The sequence below is a fragment of the Xenopus laevis genome, chromosome 9_10L, assembly GCF_017654675.1.
Source record: "Xenopus laevis strain J_2021 chromosome 9_10L, Xenopus_laevis_v10.1, whole genome shotgun sequence".
NCBI lineage: Eukaryota > Metazoa > Chordata > Amphibia > Anura > Pipidae > Xenopus > Xenopus laevis.
Window position 1 is genome coordinate 116,582,172 of NC_054387.1, and position 26,954 is coordinate 116,609,125.

General features: G+C 41.4%; 1 protein-coding gene across 4 annotated transcripts; it reads right to left on the minus strand.

Moving 5' to 3' along the window:
* slx4.L (SLX4 structure-specific endonuclease subunit L homeolog) lies at window positions 1-26,392 on the minus strand. Of its 4 annotated transcripts, none has more exons than XM_018234280.2 (15): window positions 26,258-26,392; window positions 21,796-22,246; window positions 18,974-19,123; window positions 18,504-18,666; window positions 18,112-18,315; window positions 15,533-15,729; window positions 13,496-13,815; window positions 10,047-10,281; window positions 9,878-9,969; window positions 8,988-9,134; window positions 6,515-6,684; window positions 3,702-6,244; window positions 3,335-3,437; window positions 1,953-2,309; window positions 1-480 (listed from the first exon to the last, which is right to left on the minus strand). In XM_018234280.2, the coding sequence occupies exons 2-15, from the start codon at window positions 22,106-22,108 to the stop codon at window positions 153-155; spliced, it is 5,322 nt and encodes a 1,773-aa protein (XP_018089769.1). In that variant the 5' UTR covers window positions 22,109-22,246; window positions 26,258-26,392; the 3' UTR covers window positions 1-152.
* Between the last annotated feature and the right edge of the window lie 562 nt (window positions 26,393-26,954).

Sequence of the window (26,954 nt, forward strand, 5' to 3'; positions counted from 1 at the left end):
TTCCATTTCATTATTTATTACATATAAAATACAAGCACAATGCATAGTTTCTCATTTACAAATGTATCATTTTCTGTTATATTTACACCATGATACTACCAATGTATTTGGCCTATTGTCATGTTTATGAACGGCTCATGGCCACTGATGAGTTAGTAACGCTTCCCCGCTTTCCGCCTCCCTCTGGTTTTCTTCTCCTTGCGTGCGGCCGCGGTAGTGAACGTAACACAGTGCGCATCCAGGAAATCCAGCAGTTTCCCTGCCGCCATCTTGATCCCAGCCTGCTTGAGCTCTGCATGCAGTGCCGCCAACTCTAACGGCTGGTACAACAAGATGCGCTTATATAAATCAGGTCGGCTCTCGATGAACCTCTTCACTGCTTCAGCTGTGGCTGCTTCTCGTCCGACCTCCTGTGAAGCCGGCACTGACTCGTCCTCCTCTTCATCTGCAAATGCCCTCTCAAACTCATTGGCAGCAGAGCTAGCGAGAGCAATGGAAAGATGGGTTATAGTTCCTGATAGATGACAAGTGCAATGATACTATAAAAAAAATCTGATCTGTCCTTCTGCTCACTGACTGACTGTACATATATATATATTAGGGATGCACCGAATCCACTATTTTGGATTCGGCAAACCCCCGAATCCTTCACAAAAGATTTGGCCGAATACCGAACCGAATCCTAATTTGCATATGTAAATTAGGGGTGGGAATGGGAAAAACATTTTTTACTTCTGTTTTGTGACAAAAAGTCACAGGATTTCCCTCCCTGCCCTAATTTGCATATGCAAATTAGGATTCGGTTTGGCCGGGCAGAAGGATTTGGCTGAATCCGCATCCTGCTGAAAAAGGCCAAATCCCGAACCGAATCCTGGATTTGGCGCATCCCTAATATATATATATATATTCCAAAACACATCCCTCTGTAGCTCCAATGATCATATATGGCCTTTGTCTAATGGATCTTGTTGGCCAGAGTTAGCCATAGAGCTTTGGGTTCAAAAAGCAGCACATAAATTGGAGTCGTTATGCTGGGTTTCTGGGCTCATGGGGGGAAGGGAAAGCATTTGAAACTGAAACAAACTTTTAAATTGTTATAAAGGTCCTACCAAGCGTATATGTCCAAAAGGTGAAATCAGAAACCACAGGTCCCCACACCTCTTTCCAATCACAACCCCACGCTCCCTAAACCCCACCCATTCTCAATTTAGCCCCTGCCCATCATTCAGGGCTGTTGCAGATTTTCTGGCCCATTATACCAGGGATCCTGACTAGACCCACCCCTCAGTGACCTGGGTACTTCACACGAGTTGTTTTGACCATCATGGATTTCTCAGAGACGATTAATCAGTCTAAACTTAATTTCCTGCTTGCAGCCATTTCCCACTGACAAGAATGACTAGCGAATCGCCTGTGCCAAAAGCCACTACCCTCAATGCTCCTCATCATTAGTATGTTCTCAATAAATGTTTCCTTTCCAGTCTTGTACTAGCCAGGGACATCTGCTATCTGAAGTGGAAGCAGAACTAATGCAGACCCAACCCCTCTGCACTTACCACGAGCAGGTTGAGGTAAGTTGTATCACCAGACCACTAAATGAGCCACATTTCCAGGTTGATTAACGTTATGAGGCTTTTCAGCAACCCTGGTAAAGTGCCACTTTAGTCAATGATCTTGACTACTCTTATGGCTAAAACGTCACTGTACTAGAACAAATTTGGCTGCAGCTGAATTGGATGAGGTGCACCCCTTTAGGGCAAAGGCACACAAAGCGTATCCAACTCTGCTCTCCGTGTAGCCGCAAGCAGGCGGAAGCTATACTTTCAGTGCAGATTGAGGAAGCTGCTGATTAGAGTGCGTCCTCTTCTCTCCACTTGATTAAAATCTGCAAGTCAAGAGAAGACCTGGATACACTTTGTGTGCCCTCCGAGTACTTTGTTGCCTCTCCTTACCTTTGAGATAAGGAAGAGGTGTCACCAGAGGATGATGTTGATTCTTGGGATGCGGTCAGTCGCTGTTCCTTTTCCATTGTATCCTCTTCTGTAGAGTTCTTTGCATTGCAGACAGATGCCGGCTTCCTTGGTTTGTGAGCCTGGGAACTGGCAGGACCCTGTGCACTAACCGAAGGTTTTGGTTTATGGGCCACAGAAGGCTTCTGAATCTGTGCTTTGTCGCCATTGTCTCTTCTGTTCAGCTGCGAAGATGGAACTTCATCTTCAGAATCTGAGCTCATTACTTGGTGAGTGTAACTGAAGATTTCTTTCAGCTTCAGCACCATCTGTTTCTTAGGAAGCGCCCGAACACCGTATCTGTGTATGGCAACAGTAAAACACTTACAATCACATTTATGGCCTGTCCATTTTATGTTTAGCTGCAGCACACCTGTTCTGTCTTGGGAAAAATCCATAAACCCGTGTGCCAGGAAGGTGCCGACATACTTGGGTGCCAAAATGTTGTACCGTAATATAAAATATAAGAGAGTAAAGATATACAATATAACATTTGTTGTCAGGCTCACTTAAAGCGGAACTATCGCGAAGATGAAAATGTAATATAAGTTTCATTATACTGAAAAAAGAAACTTATTCTGCAACGTTTCTGAAATAATCAAGTTTGTCTTCACTATCCCTCTCTCAGGATCTGTTTTTCTTCCTTCTGTCTTCATGCAGCAGTTGGGTGTCAGATATTCATTAACTGTTAGATCCAATATATGTTATAGGAGGGCTCCTTTTCCTAGAGGATGTATTAGAGCTCACTCAAATAACTGATTCCAGTACAAACAAAATCTAACAAAATAACTGCCTTTTGCACAAATCCTGCATGTAGAGAGACATGATGTCTGATGATTTTAATAGAGTGAGCTCTAATACATCTGCTAGAAAAGGAAGCCCTCCCAATAACGGTCAATGACTATCTGACACCCAACTGTTACATGAAGACAGAATGAGGAGAAACAGATGCTGAGAGAGGAATAGTGAAGATAAACTTGATTATTTCAGAAACAATGCAGAATTTTTTATTGATTGTATTTACAAAGTATCTTATTTCAGTGTGATGAAGCTTATATTAAATTGTCATTTTTGCAATAGTTCCCCTTCACGTTTTTCTGCCAGCTTTTTGAAGCCAGCAGAGAAGCAACTAAACCCTGCCATGCAACATGTATGTAATATATTACACAAATTAAATTGGGTCATAATCCTCCTGTCACTAGCAGTGACAGGCATTGAAAGCTAATGACAGGCTGCACAGACTGATTTTGGTGTTTCTCCACCAGCTGAAAATCACCAGTGGAGAATATACTACATGTGGCCTGAGCAGAAATACATGTACTTACCGGTTTAACTCTTTCTTTAGATTTGGAGTGTCCATGTCAGAGTAAGCAGGTAATGGTGTTATAGGGACCTTTGGGGCCAGTTCTCTTTTGCGCACAATAGAAACTGTCAGAAAGAAGATGTGTGACTTGTTACAGGATAATTACATATCACAGTATGTACCAGTGTGGGACTGGGCCTTAATTACATGAGACTGGGTAAGATCCAGTTATATTCACTTTCTATAAAACATGAGAGAGACTAGGCTCTCTACTTTATAATAAGATCTAAGTGGAAGGTATTTGGTGTACACTGTGTGGATGGGGATATTGTACTAAGACTACACAGAGCCACAATGTATGTGTTTCATGTGATGAGAGGATAACTCACCTGGTGTTTTTAACTGCTTCTGCCTCTCCGGGGCTTTGCCCAGTCGTTCTGATAAAGGAAGTATAGCAGGTATATCTTCATCCTCTTCCTCCCATTCTTCCCATGGCTGAGCATTAAGGAAGCTCAAGTGATTCCTGTGTGGAAGGGTACTATCCTCTCTCACTTGTGCTGGACTCCCTCGAAGTGGAGTACTGCTGTTCTGGACTACCGTTTCCTTTTTAGGGGTTCTCTCTATGCTAGGAGGGGTACAAGTCTTGGGAGAGGGATTAGGTCTTTTTGGTGTCTCCTCTCTGTGAAACCACATTTCATCTTCCACAGGAATAGGGGGCTCATAGTCCATTTGAAAGCTGTAGTCAAAGGTGCCCATGTGAGCCTCTGTTTGTGGGCTACCATCCTCGATATTTTCAATCTCAAACACACTGCTACTAGCAGGGGATGCTGGGAGTGAGTGAGAAACAGAAGTCTTAGTATCTACATTGTCACAATTTTCTGGGAGTAATACAGGACCTTGAGTGGGCCTTGTGATTGAGCAGAGCTGGGGGATCATAGGTTCACTAGGGGACTGTGAAAGCAAAAGCTTATTCGAAAAAGTACTGAAATGGGAAGGTGATTGATGGGAGTCACTAGCAGACAGACTGCCTAGCTGACCCTCTGGTACTGGACTTTCATCCTCACTGTCTCTAACCGCAAACACACTACTATTAGCAGGAGATGTTGGGAGCGAGTGGCAAACAGAAGTCATAGTATCTAGATTGACACAAGGTTCTGGGAGTCGTAAAGCACCCTGAGAGAGCCTTGTGGTTGAACAGAGCTGAGGGATCATCGGTTCATTCGAGGATTCTGAAAGCAAAAGCTTATTAGATAAAGTCCCCAAATGGTAAGGGGGTTGATGGGAGACACTTGTGGTCGGACTGCCTAGCTGATCTTCTGGTACTAGACATTCATCCTCACTGTCTCCAACCTCAAACACGCTGATGTTGGCAGGAGAAGTGGGGAGTGAAGAAGGTGCAATGGAGGTCTTGCTACCTAAACTACTGCAAACATCTGGAACTTGTGCAGATCCTTGGGTGAGCCGCAACGTTGGAGATGCTTGAGGGCTTGGAGGTTTGGCTGGGGACTTTTGTGACAACAGAGGAGGAGACATAAAGCTGTAATGGAAAACAGACTGGATAGTGGAGACCTGAGGTGCTTCAGGTAGGCAAGAAGTCTGAAGGCGGGATGCAACTGACATTACTGTTTGTGGCAAAGGTGTAGCGGGTATTAACCATGAGGTCTCTGTGCTGCTGCTCATATCAAGATGAGAATAACCCTCACTGTTTCTTTTTATACTGAAGCTGACGGGAGACTCTTTTATGCCGGCTGAGTTGCAAATCTTGCTCTCGTGTTGACTACTGGGTGATAATAAGCCTTCTGTGTTGGGCTCTGTTTCTTCATCTGATGACAGAATCAGAATGACGCCTGGTTCCTGATATTTGGCAAAGGAAGATGAAATGGATTGGTTGGTGGGATTGTGACCTAAATCTGAATCATGAGAATTCCTGGAATTATTTTGACTACAAAGTGGAAAATATCTTGGCTCTGCAGCAGTAGCATATTTTATCTTGCAGGGAGAGTTTACTAATGAGTGCTGGAGGTTAGGAGAGGATCCAAGCTCAGGAAGAGTTGGCACCACAGTAATGGAAGGAGGGCTAATAAGCATTTCTTCTTGATTCTGTGTTGGTATCACTGTGTCGGATGTCTCTACATATTCTCCGCAAGTCTCAGAAAACATGCGGTCATAACTGTCATCCAAGGGACAGGGGCTGTGTTGGACAAACAAATCCTGCTTGGCTTCATTCACTCTGCTTGGAGATACGGGAGCAATAGATCCAGCAGCTGCATCAGGGCCTGCAGATTCTGCAGAAGTTGGGGAAGGATACTGTGTAAGGCCAGAATTAGCAAACACAATCCCAGCAGGAGACTCACTGCAGCCAAGAGATGGCTTAAAAGAGGAACGTGAAACTAAAGGGGAACAACTAGGATGAGATTTAAGGATGCCAGTAATGGTAGTAACTGGCGAGACCTTAACAAGACAAGGCTGCTGTGTTTCAGGTGTGGTAACATTCTGTACAGAATCAAAGGTGTGTGTTTCTTTGTTATACTCTGTGTTTGTGCCGGTTGGCACCAGTCCGTCAGGCTTACTTCTATCTCCTAGAACACTGTCTTCAGACTCTGGGTTCTGAATATCTAGTTCACTACTGCTTTCATCCTGCTTTTCTGTAATCCTGCGCTGTGTGGCCACAAACTCATAGATCTCTTCCAGTTCACATTCTCCCACAGCTTCAGCCTCCAATTTATTTTCCCCTTGCCCTTCCGTCTCCAGCTCTGCAATACCCTCTTCATCTTCATCCACCCACATGGACTTTAACAGCTCCTGGAATGTTTCTGCACGCATGCCACCATCATCTTCTTCTTCAGCAGCAGCAGCAGCATCAAGGGTTACAGAGTTTTCAGGCTCAGAAACAAGATGCTCACAGATTTCTATTAAACTGCTCACCCCAAACCTGCAGCACGGAACAAGCATAGGCAAAGTCATAAAAACCATAGTGCTTAACTAAGCATAAAAGAAGGAGAAAGTAAAAGATTGAAAAAACAATTAACCCCTTAACTAAAGTGCAATCATAAGCATCACCAGAAGGCACAGAACAAAGAAGAATTCCATAGGGAACATCCAGTAGCTGTATTCTTTGTAAAGATCATTTGTATAAATGAAGGTGGAAAGTTGCTGAAAAGGTTGTTAAAACTTGTGCTCGAGGCTTGTTTTAGGTACCTACCTGCGTGCCAGCTCACAAACATGAGTAAGGCAGCGCATGGGGATAGTAATGGAGGCAGAGTAGAGGAAGCGCAGGAAGCAAAGGGCAGCTTCAGCAGATACGTCATTTAAGAGAAGTCGTCGTACACGCCCTGTGCTGGCCTCGTTGACCCAAAAACCTTCAGAGTGCACCTAATGGGGACAGGCAAAGTACACTATAGAACAGCATGCTACAGATTTTGCATGTAGAATAAATATAATCAGTGCTTAAAGGATAGAACACCTTTAAGTCAACTTTTAGTATATTATAGAATGCCCTGTTTTTAGAAACTTTTCAATTGGACTCTATTTAATTGCCTTCCAATTCTTCCTTGATTCAGAATGCAGTTTGAAGTTTCCGTGACCCCAGCAGTCAAAAAACGATTGCTCTGTGAAGATACAATGCTATTGTTGCCTTTTATTTTTTTTCAAACCCTCTCATTTCTACCAATCTGGCACTAAAATCTCCACCTAGTTGCTGGAGTCATTTGGACCCTAGTAAATAGATAACTGCTGGAATTGCAAACTGGAGGGCTGTGGAATAAAAAGCTAAATAACTCAACTTTTGGCTGGAGGCCTTTCCCTTAATACACTCCTTCATTCTTCATTGAAAGATATTCCCTGAGATATGCACGAGCATCCCCTATTTATAGACACAAACAAAACCTGGAACTCAGTAAGGCACAACATTTTCAATGGGGAAAAACAACAAGACAGTGTTGGACTGGCAAATCCAAAATTTACGACTAGTTAAAGACATCATAAGTGAAAATCTTATCCGAAAATTCCTGTTTCTGTCTAATGACTATCTGCTCTCTATTCAAATTATTCATTTTGCTACAAAAGTTCTACAAAACCTCTCTCAGGTAGATAAAGACAATCCAATAAATACATTATGGGCCAAAAGTAACATATATAAAACCACATCCCAAATATATTGTATAATCCGGACCACGTTACCAATAGAAACATCAGATACCTTTCTAATTAAATTAAGAAGGCAGACGCTTCTCAGATACTTCAATACTTCAGTACCTTAAGCAAGGACAATTGTCTGAGATGTCACCAACCCCGAGCTGACCTTGTGCACTGTCTCTGGCTATGTCCCTGTATTCAACAATTTTGGGGTGAAGTTCAGGAATATTGGAAATCTTTAACACAACAGACAGGTCCTTTCACTCTATCGTGGGCACTTTTTGGAATAGGTAGAAGATTTGTAGATTTGTAGGCCGCGCACTCCTGGGACACCAACACGAACCGCTCGTCTCCAAATGTTTAAAAGGTAAACTCTTTATTATTAAGACATACAGTCAATCAAATAACAATAGCGTCTGAGGTCTGACGCGTTTCGTGACAATACACTTCCTCAGAGACCTCTCTGAGGAAATGTATTGTCACGAAACGCGTCAGACCTCAGACGCTATTGTTATTTGATTGACTGTATGTCTTAATAATAAAGAGTTTACCTTTTAAACATTTGGAGACGAGCGGTTCGTGTTGGTGTCCCAGGAGTGCGCGGCCTACAAATCTGCAAATCTTCTACCTGACCTTTGGCGTTCCTTCCTAGTGACGGACTCGGGGCTGGCTGCACCCGGGTCACCATCCCTGCAGGGTAAGATTCGTAGCTCAGCTTTCACTGTTTAACTACTTGCACAGCAGACTTGAAGAACCCGGTGTTTATATTCAGGAGTGGGGTCCGGGGCAATGTGCACCCGGACCAACCAATGTCTACGGTGAGCAGGGTTTAGTCAGCTCTTAAGTTTATTAGCTGGAATCTATACCTGCACTTTTGTCGTGTTTAGTAAGATTTTAAAAATCTCAGAGCCGGATCTGTTTTCTTTGTAAAGTCACTTTTTGGAATACCCCCACCACAATTGAAACTCACACGTTCTCAAAGACATCTAGCAGATTAAGTTTTATAATTTGATCATTCTTATTATTTGCTAAGATTGTATCAATTATGGAATTTATTTTATGTACCTCCAAACTCCTTAAAATTGGTTATTTTATATTGTTATGAAAACTAAATAAAAACATATGTTAAAAAAAAAAGCTAAATAACTGAAAAACAAAAAATGAAATCCAGACCAATTGCAAATTGTCTCAGAATACCATATTAAAAATTCATCTTAAGGTGAACTTTATATGAATTTATCAATTTCAAATGTGTGCATTACAATGGAAAGCTGCACAGGGGACAAGGAACACATGGGCAATATGTAAGTTATTGATATTTCTGACCGTTAGGCTCACAGTGTAGGGGGTCAGGGTTTTAGATATAGGGTTCAACAACAAGAAAGTAGGAGAATTGTGTTTTGGTCTTAGATTGCAAGCTCCACTGGGGCAGGGACTTATATGAGCCGTGTATAATCTCTGTAAATAATGGAGAATGTCTATAAAGCTTTCTATATAAAATAATTTGGATAATAATTATCTGCTCAAGAATTAACACTTACAGCCTCAACCAGAAGGGGGCAGCGTGTGTACAAAACAAACATATGCACGCTCAGCACTTCTCCACAGTCTGTCTGCAGCTGAGCATCACTCAAATGTGGGTTATTCACCATCTCCATAAAATCAGCAGCGAGTGAAACTAGAGGAGCCTGCAGAAACAAGAGCAGATACTTCAATTCGTAGGAAAATGTCTGTTAAGCAGCCAATAGTTTGCTGAGTATAATGCAAGTAATAGGACAGCCTTTTCTCCGCGTCTTATCCCCCACCAAAGTATATTACACAGTATAAATTATGACTAGGGGATGCACCGAATCCACTATCTTGGATTCAGCCGAACCCCCGAATCCATTGCGAAAGATTCGGCCGAATTCAAATCCTAATTTGCATATGCAAATTGGGAAAACGGTTTTACTTGTTTTGTGACAAAAAGTCACGCGGCTTCCCTCGCCGCTCCTAATTTCATATGCAAATTAGAATTCGGATTCGGTTCGGCCGGGCAGAAGGATTCGGCTGAATCCTGCTGAAAAAGGCCAAATTCCGAACCAAATCCTGGATTTGGTGCATCCCTAATAGTGACCATAGGCAAAGACTTCTGACTGTAATAGGAAGCAGGTCTAGACTGAGATTAAAAATATCATGTATACTGAGGCCCAAACAGACCTAATAAATAGTAACTGTGTTTGGCATTAGCCAGAATCTACAGATTGCAAGTCCAGGCCTGCTGGGAAGACATTAAAAAATGATATGGACTTCAGTATTCTGTTCAGCTCTATGTCCAAATTCCAAGCAGGAGGTGCTACACCCCATATGTTCCCTCCTCCTATTTTACTAGATCTTTATGGTGAGCACTCTTTCCATAAACATAAAGGCAAGAGAGCCAATGAATGCTTACAGAGAGCTGTGGGTGGTCACTCTGCTTACAGATCTCCTCTTGCAGCGAGGGAACAAATCCACTGGCCGGGACACTGCTCACAGATTCTCTTTCTATGAGAACAAAACACTGATTAATGACTGCAAACTACACTTACGTATATTATCAGATTTTATCTGCCCAGGGTTACCTGTCCTGTCCATTGCATGGCAGCTACCGAGCTTCCACTGGGTCAATGTCATGCCCTCTCCTGCAAGCTCTGCCAGATCCAGTAATGCCTGTCTGTCCTTCTGACTGTGGGACAGATGTCCTTCTTGGCTGCAGGTTTCAGTAGACTGTTCCTCGTCACCTGAAGCTGGACACAGAGAGATTGCTGCCGGCTGCACAGGTGTCACTGTACGTTGCTGTGAATTGTGATGGTTGAGCTGGGAGAAAGAGTGTAGCAATGTCTTAAGGGCATATTTATCAAGGGTCGGATTAAACATTCGAATTTTCGAGTTTTTTATGGCCAAAACTGTCAAATTAGACTATGGAATTATTCAAATTCGATTCGAGTTTTTATAAAATCGAATTTCCAGATTTATTATACACTGACCTTTTAAAAACTTACATTCTACTATTTGCCACCTAAAACCTGCCAAATTGCTGTTTTAATCAATGGGAGACGTCCAGGGATCAATTTGGAGTTCTTTGCTGCCTTCCTGACATTTGAGGTTTCTTTCAGAGAAAAAACTGAAATTGAGTTTTTAAAATTCAAATCGAATTTGATTTGAGCTTTCGGGTCAATTACATTCAGTTAAAATTATTATTCAGTTAAAATAATAAAAAAAAAGATTGACGCTGCCCTTCCTACTACATTTGTTTATACATAAACAAGGAAAAGATTCCGCCTCTGTAGCTCCTACCGACCCATCTCTCGAATAGACACAGTTGCCAAAATCCAAGATCCAAGGCAAGGAGGCTGCAAAGGGTCATTACGGATTTGATACATCCAAATCAATCAGGCTTCATGCCAGGCAGATCAACCAACATCAACTTATTCCTATGGGAACCAGGGCTGTGGCATCGCTAGATTCGACCAAAGCCTTCGATTCAATCGAATGGACTTACCTCTGGGAGGCACTTCGAAAATTCAATCTAGGTGAGCAATTCATAACGTGGATTAAGCTACTCTATCAAAGACCCTCTGCACAGATAAGGGTTAATGGGATCACATATACACCTTTTCTCCTCCACAGAGGCACGCAGCAGGGATGCCCCCTAACTCCCCTATTATTTGCTCTAGCCATTGAACCCCTAGTTGCCCTAATCCGAGATACTCCTTTTATTCGAGGCCTCTCTGTAAATGGGAAAATCATGGAGAAGATTTCACTATACGCAGACGACCTATTGGTTCACCTAGCAGACAGATCTTTAACAAATCTCCTTGACCTGGTTAACCATTTTGGTGGATTCTCAGGCCTCCGTATCAACTGGGACAAATCGATCCTATTCCCATTAGATGGAGACATATGGAGACCCCTACACTCCTCAACACCTCTCTGTTGGGCCTCCTCCTCCAAATACTTGAGAATTACAATCCACGCTAACCCAGCACAATTCATAAACCACAATCAAAGACCCTCTGCACAGATAAGGGTTAATGGGATCACATATACACCTTTTCTCCTCCACAGAGGCACGCAGCAGGGATGCCCCCTAACTCCCCTATTATTTGCTCTAGCCATTGAACCCCTAGTTGCCCTAATCCGAGATACTCCTTTTATTCGAGGCCTCTCTGTAAATGGGAAAATCATGGAGAAGATTTCACTATACGCAGACGACCTATTGGTTCACCTAGCAGACAGATCTTTAACAAATCTCCTTGACCTGGTTAACCATTTTGGTGGATTCTCAGGCCTCCGTATCAACTGGGACAAATCGATCCTATTCCCATTAGATGGAGACATATGGAGACCCCTACACTCCTCAACACCTCTCTGTTGGGCCTCCTCCTCCAAATACTTGAGAATTACAATCCACGCTAACCCAGCACAATTCATAAACCACAATTTAGAACCGTTGATCTCTCGCTTCTCGTCCGATCTCAAAACATGGGCGAATCTGCCATTAACACTATGGGGCCGTATTAATCTCATCAAGATCATATACCAAGATTCCTATATCTCTTCCACAATGCCCCAATCTACATTCCCAAAACTTGGTTTAAAAAAAAACAAAAAGCACCTACTACCATTTGGAACAAGAAAGTCCCTAGAATCGCATGGGAGAAACTGACCGCACCATACAATGAGGGTGGCTTAGCCCTGCCTAACTTCTACCTATTTTTTTTGGCATCACAAATATACTACTTACACTGGTGGTTTCACCCGGATCCCTATAACCCCAATATGACTCTCCAATCTCTACTAATAGGATCCTTGGAAGGCATGAGAAACATTCCAGGCCGCTCTCCGGCAGATCTGGACAATCTCCCACCCATCATGACTGCCCCCCACACCTCCTGGTTACAAGCCCTAAAATACCTCAAAAAGAAACCCCCTCTACTTACCATGTCTCTCCCTCTATGGGGCAACTCAAATCCCCCCCCTCAATACCATGTATGAGAAGACCTTTTGTACTAGCCCTCCCAAAGCATCAAATATCTAAGAGTTCTCATCCAGGACTCCAGCTTTGCCTCTTATACTACCCTACAACAGAGAACCAGCACACAATTACCATTATTCTAGATGATGTTACCACCACCAATCAGGCCCGCTTGAGAACCAGGGTATTATTATATGAGGTGTTGCACTGGATGAACCCTAATCCACCCACTAGAGACTCCTGGATCCGCCTGGTAAACTCCACAATCCCTCTCATTAAACTTACCTATGAGGCCAGAGGTATTTACAAAAAATTCGATAAAATCTGGAGCCCCTGGTGGGAATGTGGGCTGGGAGCCTCAACAACTTTCAATCTTGCTGAAGTAAGGACTGTCAATGCCCTCTGAGACTCGCATGGGAATTCTCAGACCTCTACAGTAAACCAAGCCTAACTTTCCTTTTGATCCTTAACGTTAATTCAATGACCAAAACCTTATAGGTTACATAACACACTGTATCTACTGTTTTACCTGAACCCTTTTTTGTTTCTTTTTCTATTATGGTTTTACTTGGAAATAAAAACAATAAACGTTTCCTTTAATAAAAATTTTTTTTTCTTCGATTGGTCGAATTTCGAATTTATGGGAGTTTAGTTGAGTTTTTAAAACGTTAAAACGATGCCAAGCTTTCAGGATAACATTTGTTTGCTATAATATTCAATTACTGTACATTATAATAAAACAATAAAATAATGATGCTGATACAGGAGTGATTTAACCTGGTGAATGCTGGTGGCTCTTTGATCTGCAACACTGAGCAGTTCCACATTATCAACAATGTAGCACTGATGATAGAGCCAATCAGAAAGTAAAACCTTTGGCGCTTTGGAGATTATACTGCCCACCGAACTTGAAAGTTAGGTTTAACCACTAATGTGACATTTTGGTGCAAACCTTAACCCAACCAATGGTCTCAGTTGAGACTTCAGCATTGCTCTTGTGTGCTACAGTTGTTGAGCTTCTTTCAGTTTAAAGACATAAGATTGGAGTCCTACCTGTGAATCCCTCCATGGAGTTATAGGAGGATTCAGCTCCTGGATGTAATAGCTCAGGAAATCTCTATTGTCCATCATTTTGCTGCCTTCCCACAGAGTACATATCTTCTCATCCCGCAATGGCCTGCACCAAGCATAATTTTCCCTCTCCTCTATATTGCATAACCGGCTTAGGGGCAACGCTGTATTACCGATAAGCTCAAGCTCTTCACTCAGGAGAAGGGCCACTCTTTGCTGCAGTCTCTGCAAGGCAGCCTCGGGGGCTTGAACCAGTAATAGCGGAGGAGCAGCATTCTTCTGTTTTCTGCGACTTTTCTTTTCTGAAACAATAAAGACTTGACTCTAAAATTAACCAACAAATAACTATGGAAATCCACTTTTACTGAAGTCAATGGTCATCTCAAGTCACAATTACAACTCTGCCTTCCTTTATGTATTATAAGAAAGTATGCTCCGCCCTTACAATACTTTATTGGAACAAGCCCAAGTTTCAGTCCACCCGCTGGTGCATAAATGCAACTGTCTCTATCCTCTGAATAATCAAATGTATTTGTGTGTTCAAAACTACCATTTATGTATTATAAATTAAAGGGGACCCGGCACCCAAAAAAATTATTCTATTTTATCACATTAGTCAAGCAAAAATCAACTTTAATGACACTATATAAATTATTTGAATCTTGTTTCCTTCAGTCTGGGAATTCATAATTATAGCAAGCAGGCAGGAGCCATTTTGTGGACATTGTTATTAAGACAAGCCTTGTATCATCTCAGAATCTTGTTTGTGCGCCTGATGTCCATCCCCATGCCCTGGCATTAAACACTGAAGAGAACTGGGGGAATGTGTGGAGAGCAGTGACATCTAGGAAGTGCTGAATGGAAAGTGAAAGTAATTGCTTGCCCCGCCTCTATGCCTAAGGCATAGAGGAGGGGCAGACAATATTTGATTGACAGCTGAGATTTTTAAACGAGTTTACAACAGCTATGGATGCTTTAATAAAAAATAGAAATTGGATTTCATGTTTAATTTGAAAAGGACATTTATTATTCAGATTTGTGTCTCTGGGTGACAGGTCCACTTTAGGGTGCAGATTTATCAAGGGTTGAATAGTAAATTAGAATTTTCAAGTTTCAAAAGTCACACATTTAAATGTAATCTGTTATTTGAGTGTAAATTAGAATGTGAGAAACAATCATAATTCGAATATTCGCCACCTAAAACCTGCCGAGTTCATGTACAAGTCAAGCCCTTGATAAAGGGCCTGGTTGGCTCGAAACGTTGCCTTTGTATGCTGTGGGCTAAATAAATTATGCACTTGAGCACTTTTGCAACTTAACAGTGTGCTGCTATTTTTGTCTATGCATGTACAAGTCAATGGGCAGAGGTTTGGTTTGGCATTTGGATATGTTAATAGCCTTCCTGACATTCAAGGTTTTTTTCGGGAGAAAAATTTGATTTGTACAATTCGAATTTGTATCGAATTTTCGGGTTGGAGCCATTCGATCGAATATTAGCCATTTTTATATGGTTATAGCAATTTTTTCTTAAATAACCTCCAAGTCGAATTGCGAGTATATTCGAATTTAAAAAAATTAACATGAATTCAAAATTCGACCTTTGATAAATGGGCCTCTATATGTACCTGACTGATTAAATTTAAAATATTAGGTCAACTCATGGTTGTGTCTTATATAAAAACACTAATAGGTCTGTAGACAAACCTACCTCAAACTATAGAGTTCAGTTAGTGTGAGTAGATGGGATTATGGGTGAAGGATTGCGTTCTTGAATATCCTTGGAACTATAAATCATGGACGACCCCTATTGTGTACAGAGGTAATCACAGAGACCAATACACCCCTGGCTAAAAGTGTAAATGGTTCTATTTTTGGTAGAGGTCATAAAGTGATTTTTTTCTTTGTGTACACTTGAAGGAAATTTATATGTGATACTGTCATTTTTCTAGAGTTGCAACAGGTAGAAACAATAGCAATTTGTTCCGGATATGAGCTGGAAGCCCCCCCACTACATTATACCTGGAACTGAGCTCTTAGTAGCAGGTGCTGCCTTCTGAGCTATATCACACTTTGTTGGATCCTCTTGCAGAGAACGTGACAATGCCATGGCAACTAGCAGGTCCTCCACTTCTGAGCTTGGTTGTACCATTTTCTTCTTTTTGGGGGGCTCCTTTTTCTTGGGCCCTGCTTTCCGCTTGGAATTAGCCGGAACAACACTACAGTAGATGATTTGTATTTATTACAGATTAACCAACTGAGAATACAAGTTAACAAAATGGGACAAAAATCCCTATAAATCGATGTCTAGAAAACACAGGGCTCGGTGTAAATATATCCTTTGAGGTAAAAAATAAATAATTCTTGCCCCTCGCTGCGCACTGCTTGCGCAATGTTGATTTCAAGTAGCACTCTGCTGAATGAATGAACGAGCAGTGTGATTGAGAATATATAAATATGACAATTTAATTGGCTGGGGGGTGTGTATTAAGGTCAAGATTGATGCGCATGCAAATGTAACAAGTAGCACTCCAATGAAGAAGGGAGTAAAGCTTCATATTTTAAGTATGCGCAGAGACCAAATTTCTCCTGTTGCGGATTAAGGCTGCCGCGGGCAGCCGGCGGGAAGTGCAGTGAGATTTGTGTGACGTAACTGGAGTAGTGTACTTGCCCTTGGCTCAGAGCGCCATTCCTTCTAAATGACACCAGGGACATTGGAATTACTATGGGCTGTGAGTGATTACAAACTAGGCCTTTTGAATGAGATTATTTTTTATTAACCTTTCATTGTCCTTTAAGGTAGGCACACAAATAAAGTGACAGTTACACACCATTTAAAGGAGAAGGAAACCCTTTTGGGGCAAACCCCCTCCCGGCAAATGCCCCTAACTTGTTAGTCACCCCTCCGTGCAGGTCTTCTCTTGCCGAGTTCACGGGCCCATCTTCGTCCGAGCGCTCTTCTTGCTGTACTGATTGGCGTTTGGCGGCGCATGCGCAATAGGAGGCATTTGCCGGTTGGATCTACTGCGCATACGCCTGAATTTCACGATTCTTTATCTCTGAAACTTTGTGACTTTCGGCGCATACGCAGTAGATCCAAACGGCAAATGCCTCCTACTGCGCATACGTCGCCAAATACAGGAAGAAGATCGATCAGACAAAGATGGTGCCCATGAACTCGTCAAGAGAGGACCTGCACGGAGGGGTTACTAACAAGTTAGGGGCATTTGCCCGGGGGGAGGAGTTTTGCGCCGATAGGGGAAATTCTCCTTTAAAAGAGTGCATTTGCACATTAGTTACAGCAAAGAGCAGTTAGGGCAACATAAAATCAGTGAACACAACATAGGAGCAACTGCTTGTATGAGTAGTTAGAGCCATCCCCTCTGAGACAGCTCTGGGGTGGTGATCCCTACATAAATCTGAAAAACAGGGCTCAGTCACTGGCAACAGGTTGATTTCGAAGCAGTGTGTTTGTTCTTTGAAAGGTGTGCTTGAACTCTTCCCAAGCCAAACAAGATATGTGAGCTAAGATGTGGCTTGATTTGAATATACAGCACAATTAAAAGTACAAGCACTGGTTTTCCTACCTGTAAGCTTCCAAACCTGAAGCTGACTGTAAGTGGAAAGTCGTTCAAAATGAGTGGAGCAGTCACAACACAAAAAGTGGGAATCTCCAACTAGCAGCTTAGCCAGCAACACCTTTGCTGTGTCAGTTCATTTTTGTATTACCCTGAGAACTGTTTTAAGGAGCACCTTTAAAGGAGAACTAAAGCTTAACTAAAGAAGTAGCTAGAAATGTCGTACATGATGTTTTGGGTTTCTATACCTGCCCAAGACAACCACAGTCCTTTAGCAGAAAAGATCTGTGTCTCCAAAGATGCCCCAGTAGCTCTCCGTCTTCTTTTCTGCTGATTCACTGCACATGCTCTGTGCTGCTGTCACTTACTGAGCTTAGGGACCCACTCACAATATACAGTACACATAGAATAGAAATGTCACAATATAAGGCTGATCAGTAATTAATACAGATAATTACTACATGGCAGCACAGAAACCAGTGCAACTAGCATCAGAATTTAGTAATCAGCCCTGTAGCATCAGCTTATATTACGAGACAAACCTTTATTTTCTGCTTGATAATCAGTGACGACCCCTAAGCTTAGCTTCTCAACAGCTGCTCAGAGCCCACTGAGCATGTGAGTGTCACAGACACTTTCCAAGATGGTGACCCCCTGTGACAAGTTTGAAGTCCTGGATCATTGCTGCTATTGACAAGCTGAAACTTTAGGCTGGTGCAATAAGTTCAGTACATAAAATATGGCATTTTAACCATATTCATTTTAGGGTTTAGTTCTCCTTTAAATGCATTATGAACTGTGCATACTTCTTTCGAGTGTCTGGATCACTTTAAAACAGACCAGGAACCTTTATTGGCAAACCGTGCTTTACCTGTACTTACTGCAGCCCCAGAGCACTAGTCCTTCATCTGATATAGAAACATTTCAGTAGCCAAAGTATAACATAGTCTTCCTTGCACATTCTGCAGTTAATGAGTTGTACAAATAGTGAACACCAGTATAGAGTTCTGTGCCCAAACTCACCAGGTTGGTGCCTCTGTGACTGACTCAGATGTTTGCCTCTGGACTGCCTGCAACAGGGTATGTGCAGGTACTTCCAACTTGGCAGCACAGCGCTTCAGGTGTGAGGCACGGCTCTTTTCTGAATTAAACGGCTTTCCACACAAAGGGCAGCTTGGAACAGTGGGCCTGGATGCTTCTCCTAAACTTTCACTCTGATCCAGGCACCTGTGTGATAAAGGGATATATGAGAAGGAAGCTGTAAGTGTAATGTAACTACGTTGCACCTTTGTGGCAGGACTAAAAAGAGAGAATTAATAGGCTAACAGAAAGAAAGACACACAGCTAACACTACAAACAGAAGGAAATATAAGGTAACACTGTTGCCAAATCTACAGCAAGATCCAAACACCTACCTGTTGACATGCTGCTCCCTCATTGCAGAGTTCATGGCAGTCAGGTCCTTTTGGCAGAGCTGACAGAAGAAGAGTCCAACATCTTCTAGGCTTTTCTGCTGCTCCCGTATGTCCATTTGCAGAGCCGCTGCTAAAGCACTGTCACTTTGTAGATTGTCATTCACTGATGGCAGCAATGATGAGGAGGCAGAGAGAGGCAGTGAATGTAAGAAAATAAATATGTGTTTGTCTGTCTAGGTGAGTGTATAATCAACAAAACATGCACAGTACCTCACTTGAGACATTTAGTTGTGCAAAAAAATCACCAAATTGCTGTGGTGATTTTTTTTGCACAAATAAATGTCTGCATGTTTTGTTGATTATTTACCGAGTGCTGTTGGACTCTTGCAGAGTGCTCACTTGTAGATGGCTCATATCCATAATAATACATTGCATATGTCTAGATGAGAGTATCTGAGAATGTCACTCACCAGCAGGGTCACTTGCTTCAGCATCATTTATTTTCATACGGTTAGGACAGGCCCTCTTGAACTGCTGCATTCGTTCCAAGACAAGATCCTTTGTGCAAAGCTGGGTCTGGGGTCTAACTGGATCTGCAAGGGCTGGGGGTTCATTTTCACCTGAACAACAATGATTGGGTCACGAAAATAAAAAAGAATTCTATTAAAATAAGTATATGGCATGACTTGCACACAAACTGACAATCTGTTACTCACCCATGACTAAAAAAAATGTAGTTTATAAAATGAAAGAATATTAATAATGAATGCCCTTTCTAGAATCTTAGCTCTCTTTTGGACCTTCCCCCTGAAATGTATTAAGACATGATGGAAAATCTTTACAACGGGCTATGGATCAATTTATTCAGTAAAAGAGTCAGAATTAATGAGTGGAAATCTAAAAATAATGGAGCTCTTGGACTCCCAGACCTTTATACCGATTACACAGTGGCCCAATTTGCAAAAACCTCCAAGCCTGGCACTTTACAGTTGGTCAACCAAGGTAGATCAAAATAGAACGGTCCCTCTCCCCAAGCTTTAATCTAACTGATATATTATGAAAACCCATACCCCACCAAACAAGCCTCTCCATGTGTAGCACATTCACTACACATCTGGCTTGCACAGAAATTCAAGGACAAGTTAAGTAAGAAATATACACGAATGACTATTTTTTAATAATTGCCCCCCAGGAATTACCATCTCCCAGTTCCAATGATGGACCCAGAAGGGTAGGCAACATTTTGGTACAAAATAGGATTCAGTTGTTCACCAACTACAGGAGAAACAAAATATCTCAGCCCAAGAGAATTTCCGGTTTTAGCAACTATCACATTGGCTGAAAGCATTCAAAAATGGTGATGAAGTTGGTAACTACCCAAGCTTTGAATCAGAGTGCAATCAAGGGGCTAGGCTGCGAGGTTCTATATCTAGAATGTACCACCATTTCATACATGGAGTTGATAACACCCCACCTAAACTCCAAGCCTAATGGGAGCAGGATCAGAGGAGCCTACTAGAGGAGGATGAATGTTGGGAAATATACGAGAATAGTACCAATATTACCTATATTACACTATTACTTGGCTGAAAATAAGGGTGCTACAGTTAGACCCATAAATATTTGGACAGAGACAACTTTTTTTTCTAATTTTGGTTCCTTACATTACCACAATTAATTTTAAATGAAACAACTCAGAGGCAGTTGTACTGCAGATGTTTTGCTTTAATTCAGTGGGTTGAACCTCTACCAGAATGATGGCAATAAAAAATTATGGAGAAGGTGTGGAACAGCTCATGATCCAAAGCATACCACATGATGTATAAAACATTTGGGAGGCAGTGTGATGGCTTGGACGTGCATGGCTGCCAGTGGCACTGGGACACTAGTGTTTATCCATAATGTGACACAGGACAGAAGCAGCCGAATGAATTCTGAGGTGTTCAGAGACATACTGTCTGCTCAAATCCAGCTAAATGCAGTCAATTGATTGGGAGGCGTTTCCTAATGACCCAAAACATACAGCCAACGCAACCCAGGAGTTTATTAAAGCAAAGAAGTGGAATATTCTTGAATGGCCAAGTCAGTCACCTGATCTGAACCCATTGAGCTGCATTTCACTTGAAGACTAAACTTCGGACAGAAAGGCCCACAAACAAACAGCAACTGAAAGCTAAAATTCAACTGCATCTGAGTTGTTTCATTTAAAATTCATTGCGGTAATGTACAGAACCAAAGTTAGAAAAAAGTTGTCTCTGTCCAAATATTTATGGACCTGACTGTATAAGTCCATAGCCAGATGATACAAGATTTCTCTGAAACTCAATAAAATGAGAGGTGACATAGACACAACATGCTTCAGAGGCTGCAGGGAGACAGGCACATATATGCACTTGTGGTGGGACTGCCCAGATGTAAAGAATGTGTGGGATCTTTCATTTCAAGATAAATATAAATAAATAATAAGAAACCTCTGGACCCATACCCCCAATATAGCATAGCTTAATATATTTCCCTCCGGAGCATAACTATAATGCTTCCCAAATGGTTCTCAGAATATGTTCAGCTACAAATAAGGTTATTGCCAGACACTGGAGGGGTCCTATAGCCCAATCCTGGTTGCCAATTAATTTTAAAATATGTGAAATTATGGTCATGGGACAGCTTATGGCACCGTTTAATAATACAGTTTAAAAAATGCAGAAAGGTCTGGGAATTCTGGCTACTTATCTGCCTTGAGACTCTGTGGGCCAGGCTCACTGAATAGTTGGGATAAAAACTGCCTTTGAGCCACCCAAATAACTGATTATATAGTGAATAAAGTACCCCCTATTGTAAAATATAAGGATATTATAAGTTACCGAGGAGTTTCATGACCATATAAAAGTACGAGGCCGAAGGCAGAGTGTTTTTAGGTTACTTATAATATCCTCATATTTTGAAACTGGGGGTACTTTATTTATTATAATAGACACGTTTCAGTGAGTCATGTGACAGAAACGACATCAGAATTCACCGTTTATAACTGATGACATCAGAACTCGCCGTTTATAAGGATATAATTTACAGGATATTCATAGCTTTTGTGTATTATACCACAATAAATTCTGAGAACAGCCAGAATTGCTTTAGAGAATTTTCTATTTACTGAAATATACTCAGTACCTCACATTCCAGAGCAGGCAAGGCTTTATGCCCCACTCAGCAGAGCCTTGAGTACGTACCAAACCAATATCCCAGACTAAGTTAGAAATGAAGTTATACGTACAAAGAAATCAGACACCTTTCATACCTGTGTGTGTTGTTCCACTTGAAACATCAGACAGATGGGTCTCTGTTTTTCTTTTTCTCTCTGTATCATTGCGGTAACATTGGTCTGTCTGTGCCACTGCTTTCTCCAAGTTCCCTTTTGTTGGGATGCTCTCATCTCCCACCTTAGCACCATCATTGCCAACCTGCTTCTTGCTGGTCGGTTTGCTTCTTTTCAACCTGCTTTTGGCTGTGATGCTGGTCTTTGGGACACCCTGCTCTGCTGGCTTATTCTTTTTCACTCTCTTAAGGAGCTTGGAGCAGAGTTCAGTAAATTCCTCATCAGACTCAACCATTAGTGCGCCGTTACAAGAACAAGGTGTTAGACAAGGGTGTCAGGGCATTCAGGGAACAAAGTGGGTGCTTGTGGTCCTCGTACTCATCTCACCTCCTCATAGTATTCCCTGGGCATCCAATGAGTGTTACCGAGTGAGCTAAAACAAAAATTATTTTTTTATCAACTTGAATTACATAATAAATCTGGATACGTTTAATGAAGTGCTCATTCCTATGGATCAATACTTTTGCAGTGCGATGCACCGAAATGACATTCGGCAAGGTCGCTAACTACCAACTGATCTATATGAAACGCTGGGTTGAACAGCTGACAAGTTATGAACAAGTTATGATACAGCTAACATAGGAAAACATAAAGTCAAAGTTATTTCTTCTGTAACAGTTATTCTTTAAAGGAGACATTTTGTGTAAAAAACATGAATGTACCAGTGTGTTATACTCATTTAGATATAGAAGAATTGTGCTTCAGGCTGATTTATTGAATATTTCTGCAAAAAACCCTAATAATCCCTCCCTTCTCTTCCACTTCCTGCTCCCTGAATTCCCAGGCTGTGCAGGGGAGCTGGCGGCTCTCAGCTCACTGCACTGTAGGACAGGAACCAATCAGCAGCTAGCAGGACCTGATAGGGAACTGAAGTCTGTCTGTGCTTGTGTGACTGCAGGGCTGTGATTGGCTGTCCCCTCCTACTGTGCTTCTGGCAGGGACCGTTAGGACACACCCACCCCTCATTTGAAACATGGACAGGGACCTTTTAACCCCTTTTAATAAAGGGGTTATTTTTAAAGATGATATTAATGTTTAGCACCATGTAAAAGCAATACCATATATTAATTATAATTGCCAACAAAATTAGGGTTTTTTTTCATTTATCCTATATGTTTCCTAAAAAAGTTTTATTTTTTTTATTTTTTTTTACAGTGAAAGGAACACCAAAACATCATGATGTCCTTTTTAAACCAAGGAAACAGAGTAGAGCATGCCTGGATGGAAGCTTCCCAGAAATCATATTGGAATATAACTATTTGTTTATTGGTTGATCCAGTGAATTAATATAACTAAAAATATTCATACAAGCCTGACAGCTTTCTAACACCTTGAAAGTAAGGTGGCTGGGCCACCATAGGAAGGTCAGTCAAACAGTTTTGGAATCATTGGTGTCATGTCACAATTAAAAATGCAGTAACATGTTCAAGCACTAGATGGCAGCCTTGTGAGAATTTCAGCGCCACAAAGAACAGCATAGATATACTTATTACTCACATATATAGGTGTCAAACCCCACTGCAACCCTAGCCAATAGTTTAGAAATGACCAACCACCTATGCACCACTGTATTAGTCAAAAAAAAAAAACACTATGTTAGTATGGACAATTATTTTATTAACATTTAACAATTATATAGTGAATAAAGTACCCCCTCTTTTAAAATACAAGGATATTATAAGTTACCGAGGAGTTCCATAACCATATAAATGTTATGCAGGTGATGGAACTCCGAGGTGACTTCTAATAGCCTCATATTTTGCACAAGTTTCAGCGAGTCTTGTGACTGATGACATCAGTAAGTGCAGATTATAACCCATGACATCACTAAGCACCGTTTATAAGGATATCATTTAAAGGATATTCATGGCTCTTGTGTGTTATAGGCATGTTATAAAGGTAAGAAGAGGCTGCAATACTTCTGCTCATTAGGTCTGAAGCATAGTGGGATACGGTAAGGGTCTTGTATGATCCATAGGGCCCCTGAGGAGACTGGGAGACATACAACTCTTTCAAAACTTTTTTATTGTATATACATACAGTATTTGTTTTCAACCAACTCTGATTTTTGCTTTCAGGTTACAGATACTATCCTATGCAGAGGGGAGCGCTTTCAGCGCATACAAATAAACTGTATATGCAAAAATATTTTGACATTGTTTCATCACATTTCTATACACAACAATAAAACATGTAACCCATATGCCAATAAAAGTTGTCCATTGAACTGTACTGCCTATCTCCTTATTTTCTTTTGTCTTTGTTTATTGGTTTTTCCTTTTATAGCAGTTTACATTTACTTAAGGGTTCCTTTATAGGTTTAATTTGAAGGTTTCAAAACTCTATAACATTTCTTGAAAAGTGATTTCACCCTATATTTCTTTGTGTGTATAGACGGAGACAAACAATTTTTAAAAAAGTGGTTCGCCTTTAATTTAACTTTTAGTATGTTATAGAATGGCTAATTTGAAGCAACTTTTCAATTGGTCAATTTATTTATCGTTTTTGAATTACTTGCCTCCTTTCTTCTCAATCATCCCAGCTTTTGGATGGGGGTCACTGACTCCGTCCAAAAACAAATGCTCTGTGATGTATTGTTGATCTTTCTATTCAGGCCTCTCCTATTCATATTCCAGTCTCTTATTCAAATCAATGCATGGTTGCTAGGGTAATTTCTTTGGACCATAGAAACCAGATTGCTGAAATTGCTAGCTGGAAAGCGGCTGAATTAAAAAATAACTCAAAAAACACAAATAATAAAAAATTAAAACCAATTGCAAATGGTCTCAGAATATCACTCTCTACATCATACTAAAAGTTAACTCAAAGGTGAACAACCCCTCTAAAGGTACCCATATAGTCCACAAGTGTCCAGTTAGACATCCTTCATGTATGGATACTCAGGCCCCTCTCCAATACTGTCCAATGGCAACAAATATCTTTTACTATGATTTGGAATATTGTATTTTTGGCCCACTATTTGGCAAAGGTTGAAAGAATTGCCCGCATCCTAAGAGGGCTCCATAGGCACAAATAACTTTAACCTCACCACCGGAAGGGGCTAATTCACATGCAGATGTTAGAGCACAGATTAGGAGCACTATCGGTGGATAGAAGGGTGCAATACAATTACTAAAGTGCTTAAAGGAGAGATTTTGTGTAAAAAATAAGAATGTACCAGTGCGTTATACTCATTTAGCTATAGAAGAATTGTGCTAAAAAAAAAGTAGTTTTTCAGGCTGATTTATTGAATATTTCTGCAAAAACCCAAATAGTCCCTCCCTTCCACTTCCTGCTCCCTGAATTCCCAGGCTGTGCAGGGGAGCCGGCGGCTCTCAGTTCACTGCACTGTAGGACAGGAACCAATCAGCAGCTAGCAGGACCTGATAGGGAACTGAAGCCTGTCTGTGCTTGTGTGACTGCAGGGCTGTGATTGGCTGTCCCCTTCCTACTGTGCTTCTCCCACCCCTCATTAGAAACCCAGACAGGGACCAGAGAACATCTATAGGGAGCTCTAATAAAGGGGCTATTTTTAAAGATAATATGAATTTTTAGCACCATGTAAAAGCAACACCATATCTTACTTATAATTGCCTACAAAATTAGAGTTTTTTATTTATCCTATATGTCTCATTTAAATGAACAGTAACACCAAAAAATGAAAGTGTTTAAACTCAATGACAATATAATTTACTGTTGCCCTGCACTGGTAAAACTGGTGTGTTTGCTTCAGAAGCACTACTATAGTTTATATAAACAAGCTGCTGTGCAGCCATGGGGGCAGCCATTGAAGCACAGGATAGACAGTAGATAACTGATCAGCTCTGAAGAATCCCATTGTATACTACAGAGCTTATCTATTATCTGCTGTGTATCCTGAGCCTTTTCGCCTTTTTCAGCTTTGATGGCTGCCCCCATGGCTACACAGAGGCATATTTATATAAACTACTGTAGCGCAGTTAGGTGTAATCAGTACATTATTATATTTTCATTATTAATTTTTTGGTGTTACTGTAAGAATAATCAGGGAGAGGGGTTGATCAAGCAGGATCCTTCAGCTGACACTACACATCCCCTAATATGCTTCATTCAAGCACTAAGCAGATTTGCCTCAGCAAAGCAACTCACAGCAGATCAAATTGATCAACACTGATTGGTGCTGCACTAAGGCCTTGTTAGTAAATGAGCCCGAATGTCTAGTGTGCAGGCACCAAAAGGATCACCCATATAATGAACGCTGTTCATTCTCCTGTCAAACTACAGGCAAAGCCACATACATGTAATGTTGTCGCTTCCTGGGCTCCTTTTCCACAATGGAACAACCAGCCCACGTTCAACGCTGTGTTTACATAACGCATTCACTAAAGCCATAAACACCGCTCACCTTAGTACTACAGAATCGCACGAGCCGCCCCGGAACTGCCGCATCATGACGTCAGCACGTTGGCGCGTAGCTGTGACCGTTGGAACGGCGTCTCCACGGTAACAACTGGAATTACCGGAACTAGACTGCCGCGTGACGCTATCACGCCGGAAGTATTTCAGATTGTAAATAAAGAGCCGCTTCAGTAATGTGCTTTTCAATAAAAAGATGGAATTATTAAATGCTGCCCTTGAATAGATGGCAGCTATCCCTAATGTCTGATACCTTTTTAGTTATGACTGAATTCAGGGATTACTTGCTATAAACATTCCTCCCTACATTTGGAAAATGGAAAGAGGGATAAAAACATTTGGCGCCAGTAAATGTTTTATACCACGCCCATTTTATGTCCACACCCCTACATATTGCATCCTGTTTACAAAATATGGCAGGTTATGGAACGTTTGAAACATTTCTGGGGGATTTAGGGTCAGGTTTTATGTGTTGTTACAGTTTTGCTAATGAAGGTGAAATTGCCCTTTAAGCTGCAAGTCAGTTTCCCCAAGAGACCGGCTAATCTTAAATTGTTGCAATTGTTTCTTTGCTTATCTTAAAGTCCTAAGTGCACCTGCCATGCTGAGCTCTCTGCTAAAAGCCTCTGTTTTAGAAGTTTGTATCTTTTTCTGGCTGTTCAGTGCAGGAGATCAAAGAGAAAAGT